Source organism: Manacus candei, unplaced genomic scaffold, assembly GCF_025592945.1.
Source record: "Manacus candei isolate 608988 ecotype Guabito, Panama unplaced genomic scaffold, ASM2559294v1 h1tg000050l, whole genome shotgun sequence".
Taxonomy (NCBI): Eukaryota; Metazoa; Chordata; class Aves; order Passeriformes; family Pipridae; genus Manacus; species Manacus candei.
In genome coordinates, this window is record NW_026138098.1 from 17,308,910 (window position 1) to 17,315,417 (window position 6,508).

Consider the following 6,508-nt stretch of genomic DNA (forward strand, 5'->3'; position numbering starts at 1 on the left):
ATTTTCTTTAAATAACTGCAAGAAGTGTCTACTTTTTAGAACAATTTCCATATAATTATGGCTATTAGAAAAACCAGTAGCTGCATAATGCTTAGTTGCCAGCTGGGGTTAAACTGCAGTACCTAAGAGGAAAATTCTCCAGAATTTCAATCAGCTACTGCTCTGGGGTAAAAAGAAAAAGGTACAAATGTTATTGATCAAAATGTTCCAGAAATGAGGCAAAAGGAAGGTAATATACTGCAGCTCACATAACATGGAAGGGAAGAACACTAATAGGAAATAGCAGGAATAGAGGGACATCTCTCAATCTATCCTTGACACAAAGCAGATGCACCAAACTTACACTGCAACTATCACTATCTCTGTCCTCAGACAGGAATCCATCTCCCCGTTTCCCGAGGGTCACCAGAAGCAGCCTATTTCTCAGTTTGGGATCCCACCTTGAGATCAAACCTCTCCTATCTCATTTCTTCAGTTAATAGATTTAATCTTATTTTGTTTTCTTAAGATATTTAGAGATCTACTGGGCTTTCAGAGTGACTGTTGCACAATAGCTATAACCCTGGGGTTTGAGAGAATAAATACTGTTGGAAATTAAGCTGCCCACTTCAAACCTAATAAAAGTAATATAGAGTATGTTATAAACTATTATAGCCAAGCCGCATCTCCTGTGTAATATGCTAAAGAATGAGCAATGCTACAGAGCTCCCAGGTAACTTAGCTGGATGTCCTGTAGTTTTTGATTTTGTGCTAGAAACTTAAGAGAAGTTAATCGAGTCTTGTCTTTGAAGCTTTCCACAACACACTTTAAAATAAATAAGTAAACTGTATCTACACCATCACCAAGTAACAAAGCTTTTGCAACTTCCACGATGATTTGAAAGTAGTTTCCAATACCAACAACTTTAACCTTATTCCCCAAGCAGTTTAATCAGTACCACTGTGATGATCCAGACAGTAAAATGCTCTGGTACAGGAAGCAAATTCCAGTTTGAAGTCCATGTAGTTCGTAGCAGTAAAAGCGCCTCTATCATATTACTGTCACGTCCAACGCAAAGCCTTGCCTTACTCTAAAAGCGCCTGCTGGCTGGCAAAAGAGTCCGTTCAGGTTGGAATACCTCTTCCTGCGACCCGCAGTAAGACACTCTCCCCTCAAGACACGCTCCTTCAGGCAGCCCCGCCGGTCCGGCACAGACCCGAACCCGCCCGCCTGCGCCCCGCGGGGCATCCCCCGACCCCTGCCCCGGTCTCTGCCGGGGGCACCGACCGGCCCCTCCGCCGGCTCCTTTACCTGGTGAAGAACTCGGCAAAGCTGCTGCCGGCGCCGGCGATGCCCAGCCGGTGCCGGGCCCTCTCCGGCGGCTCCTGCGGCGGCGGTGCCGGGGCTGCAGGCGCCGTCCCTCCTCCGTGGGGCAGGTGCTCCGGGGCGCTGCGGCGGCGGCTCACCTCGTACGTGTTGCGGGAGTTCAGGTTCACGTCCGTGAAGCCGAGGGGTGCCGGGGGCAGCGCCGCGGGCTCCGGCCGGTCCCGGCAGGTCCGCACGCCGGGGGCGGCCAGCGAGCGGCTGCCGGCGTCACCCCCGGGGCTGCGGGGCGGCGAGGGGCTGCCGGCCGCCTCCCCGCGCCGCTCCGCCTCGCCCCGCAGCCGGCAGCTCCGCAGCGGCTCCTCCAAGGCGGTTCCCGCGGGGCCGCCGCCCGCCGGGCCGGGCGGGCAGGGGAGGAAGCCCCCGTTCTGCAGTTTCGCTTCCTCCTCCTCCGGCCCCGGCTCATCCCGTCCTGCCCGGGGGGGCGGCGGCGGCTCCTGCGGCGGCAGCAGGAAACCGACGTCCCCGTTGGTCATCCTCCCGCAGGGGCCCACGGCGCAGGCGGCCCCGTTCGCGGGCTTCTCCGGGCAGCGCTTCCCACCCGCGGCCGCGGCGGGACCGAGCGCCGCCAGGTACCGCTGCAGCAGCCGCTCCTGCCCCGGCCCTCCGCCCCGCCGGCTCGAGCCCCGGCTCCCATCCCGCTCCCCGTCCTCCTCCTCCTCCTCCGCCGCCTCCTCCGCCGCCGCCTCCTGCCGGCCCGCGGGAAGCACGGCTGCGCCGCCCGGAGCTCCGGCATCGTCCGGCCCCACCATTTGCCGCCGCGGGGCGCCGGGGGCGCGGCGGGGGCCGGGGCGCGCGCCTTCCTCCGCACCGGCGGCGCCGCGAGCGCTGGCAGCCGGCGCCGCTCCGCGCGTCGGGCACGGCCTCGGCGGGGGGCGGGCGGGTCCGGCACACGCAGGCGCGCGGCGCCGGCCCTTCCCCCCGGAAAGTCACCATAGAGAGACGGGCAGGAAGCGCCCGCCCGCCCGGCCGCCCGGCGCGGCCGCACCCGGAACCATAGAGATGCCACCCAGACCGGCTCTTGCCGCGCCCCCGCCGCTACCGTATTGCACCTAAAGGCTGGCGGCGCGCAGCAGCTACCGCACCCCACCGACGTGCCGCGGGAAAGTGCAACCCGGCGACCTCATCCCTCCCTCCCTCGCTGCCCCAGCGCCGCTCCTGCTGGGATGAAACGGGACCCCCCGGCTGCCCCAGAGCCCCGCGGGTCGGTAGCCGGGTACGCGCAGTGCAGAGACGCGCCCCGCCCCGGGCACCCCCGGCCCGCCCAGCGTCCTGCCCGGCGGGGCCGCACTGGGACCGGGACGGGACCTGCAGGGCGTTCAACAGTGTCACATCTGTCATTATTTCCTTAAAAAACAAACAAAAAACCACAAAACAAACCAAAACCAAAAAGAAACCAACCAACCCAAAAACGCCCCCCAAAACCACAGTACTAAAGAGCCTTGTAAGAGCAGCGAAGGTGTTGCGAGGTCCCGTAGTGCCCGCGGGACGGGGGAGGCGGTGTCGGTGTACGGGGTGTCCGGGAAGGGCAATCCCAGATCCGGGAGCGGGGCGGGCCGGATCCGAGGAGGGTGACAGAGGGTCCAGGGTACACCCGGCCCCGGTTTCCCCGCCGGTCACTCGCGGCGGAGCCGGGGGTCGGGCTGGGTGTCATCCCCCAGCCGAGAGCCGGTGCCAGCGGAGGACTGGGCGGGCGGGGCAGCACCTCTTTTTGGAGGAGATAGGACCAAACTGAGCTTTGGGGAGAAGGGGACAGAGAGAAAAGAGAAATAGGATGGGCACTTCCAAATTATGGGGTGAATCCTCTCCTGAGCAGTGACAGGATGCTGTAACTCCTCAGGTTATCGCTGGGGAAGTGGATGGAGGATACATAGAGAGGCAGGTCCCATGACCTGTGTTTCCCACAACATCCCTCAGAGGAAAACCAAGGTATTACAGTCCCCTCTGCCTAGGAAGGGAGCAAGGCCACAAGTCACACACAAAAGAAAAGGCAAAGGAGCTTCACATCCCTGAAGAAGTAGTAACAGCACAGGTTCCAAACTTGGTCCAGTAGGTTACAGCTCATCCTAGGCAAGTACCAAAAGTAACATCTCAACCCAACAGACTACTTCTGTATTCTAACAGTAAATACTCACAACTGGTAGCAAGGGAAGTGCCATTCTCCTGGAAATCCTTGGCCAAAAAAGTCATCCATTTCAAAACCCCACATTCAAGTATCCTCCAGCACGGTGGTGGGCCTTGCTTTTAAAGGCAGGCAAGTGGAGCATGCCCAGATAGAGGCCTCACCCACCATGGGGAAGGAACAGCCATCCTCTTTTAATATTTTGGGTTTTCTTAAAAATTGTGAACACTTTGGAAAGGTTTAAACTGGTAATCTTCACCTAAATAAAAAATTGATGCATTTCATTGTGTTATGAGTTCTTGTTGGCACTTTGCAATATAAAGTCTTTTGGGCTTTGCTTAAATAAAAAAATTGTGATTTCTTTTTTTCTTGTCGTCTTGTAAGTGTACTTTGGAGGTCAGGTGTGCAACACTGGTGTTGTACATGCAACAAGCTAATCTGATTTCACCCTTTTGACTTGACTAACTGGCAAGTACTTAGGATCTCAGAGGGAGGAGAAGAAACAAATCTGATTTTGTTTTGCTTTGCCTTGTCTATCTTGGTAGCAGGCATGTAGCCTCATCCAGCTACAGCTGTGCCAGATAAAGGACCATTAGCCTCAGCTGCTTGCAAAAATACCCAGTGAATATTCCCAGGATTACCTATCCTTTGGATATGACAGCTGAACTGCTTGTGGGAGCACTTTGTAGGCTACTGTGAACAAAAGAAACCATTTACAAAGATGAAACTAATTAAGCTTTTTGGTTAGCTGAAGCTTTTTAATTAAGATTTTTGCTGTAACTAAGATGGTAGGCTTTTTGTTCTCCACTGTGATCTGGAGGCACGTGGAGGCTGATCATTGTACCTGCTGAGTGAACATACTTCTTGAGTGCTAAAGAGGGTCTCTGCCTTTACTAGTGAGAATTTTAGGTTTATGGAAACACTCAAAGCCATAGTGTTTGCACTTATTTTCAACAAACTGTTCATTATTTACCTGGGATGCTGTATGACAGTGTCACTCTGTAATAGACTTCTATGATTTAATTAATGCAGAACCTGCAAAACAGTACCAGATGTTAAACAAGCTAAGCAAAATGAAGGCTGGCACTGAGATTATAACACAGGATTGGCTTATGGTGAGCTGATTTCAGTCAGCGCAGCTGGGATAGTAGGAAATTATGCCAGGGATTCCAGAGGGATTGTGCATGTTGTTTTGCACAAAATAAGACCACTTGGTTCATTGCATTTGCATTGATTTCCACCTATAGGAATGCTGTGGTTTAATCCCAGCCAGCAGCTAAAGCCCACACAGCCACTTGCTCACTCTTCCAGTGGGATGGGAGAGTGAAAAAGTGAGAAAACTCATGTGTTGAGATAAAGGCAGTCCAACAGGCAAAGCAAAAGCCATGCACACAAGCAAAACAAAACAAGGAATTCATTCACTGCTTCCCATCAAAGGCAGATGTTCAGCCAGTTCAATTCAGTCTGATTTGAATGACCAAGGATGAGCAAGTAGTCTGCAGAACATTGTCAGCAATCCACAAGGAAGAAGTGGGACTAAATAGCAGATAGGTAGCTATAAAATCCCAGAGTTTTAAGAGCAGGGTTGCTGAAAGGGCTAGGATGGGGGATCACATTTCGAGCCTTGTGAGAGAGCAGTCCCATGTTAATAATATTACAGCTTATCTAGGAAGTCATCTGATTCAGAAAATCAAAATCTCACATAATTTCACTGATTCATTTTAGGGCAAGCCCCCTCAAGTAATCAAATCATCACAAAAAGAGTTAAACTGTGTCTGATTGGAGACTGGAAATGACTGGTCAGAGTGGGAAGCTCTTCATCTTGACATTGAATAAATTAAAGAACATGATTCTACCCTAACCACAACATATAGTAACTGTGCTGTTGACTGATGCTGGTAAAAATTACATACTTGTACTACAGTTCTGATCTGGCAGTGAGATCCTTAGTATCCAATATTTTAGACATATTCACATGAGAAATAGCATAATTTATTAGTGAAAACAGTTAATAAACTAGTAAATTTTAACATCACAATGGCTACTGAAAGTACTAAGCCTAAAATCCTTAAAATTAACTTTCTTTATATTATTCTCAGGTTTGGTGGTGAGAAGCAAAGTGAATGTCCTTATTGACTCCAAAATTATGACAATTGTTTTGCCCAGGGCTATCTATCACAAAAGATATAGTAGCCTAAGCTTCAGCCAGTCTTCCTCTCACCTGTATTTATATTTCTTCAAGGATAAGAATAGCAAACAATTTGAGGAGACAGGTGAGCTGCTTCTGTATCATTAATTTCCTGCAGTGCTGAAATATACTTACTTTTGCTTACAGCTGCTGTGCAGAGACTGCAGGACACCCCAGTACTGAGGCCAAGAGAGGGAGCATTCAAGGCCCAGACTCATCCTCCCTATTTATAAGCATTTCTATAGGTCCCCTCTATGGGCAACAGAGAGAGAACTTCTCTAAAAGTGAGCCAACCCTCTGGTTTAGAGGCAGGATGCTGCGATAAACAAACCTTTAGTCTGCCAGGAATGACTTTTCTTATATTCTTGTGCAAGTTCTCATCTCCAGTTCCCATTTGCAGCTCACAAACCAGACACTCTCTGCAGTTCTGGAAATTATGAACAAGGAAACTGTAATTTATAATTTGTTTCCCGAGACTAAGAAACAACACTACTCTGTAAAAAAATCCAGACAACAAACTGTACAAATAATAAACCATTCTCGTTTCCAATGGAACAACTAATAAGCCAATTCCCATCATTATGTTCTCATTTCCAAAAGTACAACGTAGTATGGACACAGTCTTGTGCCAATAAATTGTGCCAATTTCAGCTGATAGCTGAAATACCCATTTAATAGGTTCACTCCTAACCAATATGTAGCTGGTGGTTTCCCAGGGCTGTTTCATTACTTCTCTAATTAAAATATGGAATGGCTTCCTCAAATCAGTATATAGGAAGATCTGTACCTTAGGGTTCCCAAAACCTCAGATGTTATTCCATTCGCAACACAGTTG

General features: G+C 50.7%; 1 protein-coding gene across 2 annotated transcripts in view; it reads right to left on the reverse strand.

The window, feature by feature from the left end:
- Window positions 1-2,217, reverse strand: part of TBC1D12 (TBC1 domain family member 12) — a 43,212-nt gene extending 40,995 nt beyond the window's left edge. Inside the window, exon 1 of one of the 2 annotated variants that reach the window (XM_051800561.1) lies at window positions 1,292-2,217. In XM_051800561.1, the coding sequence (XP_051656521.1) occupies window positions 1,292-2,115 (824 nt within the window). In that variant the 5' untranslated portion in view covers window positions 2,116-2,217. The remainder of the gene's footprint in view (window positions 1-1,291) is intronic. The other variant, XM_051800562.1, reaches the window with a different exon arrangement.
- Between the last annotated feature and the right edge of the window lie 4,291 nt (window positions 2,218-6,508).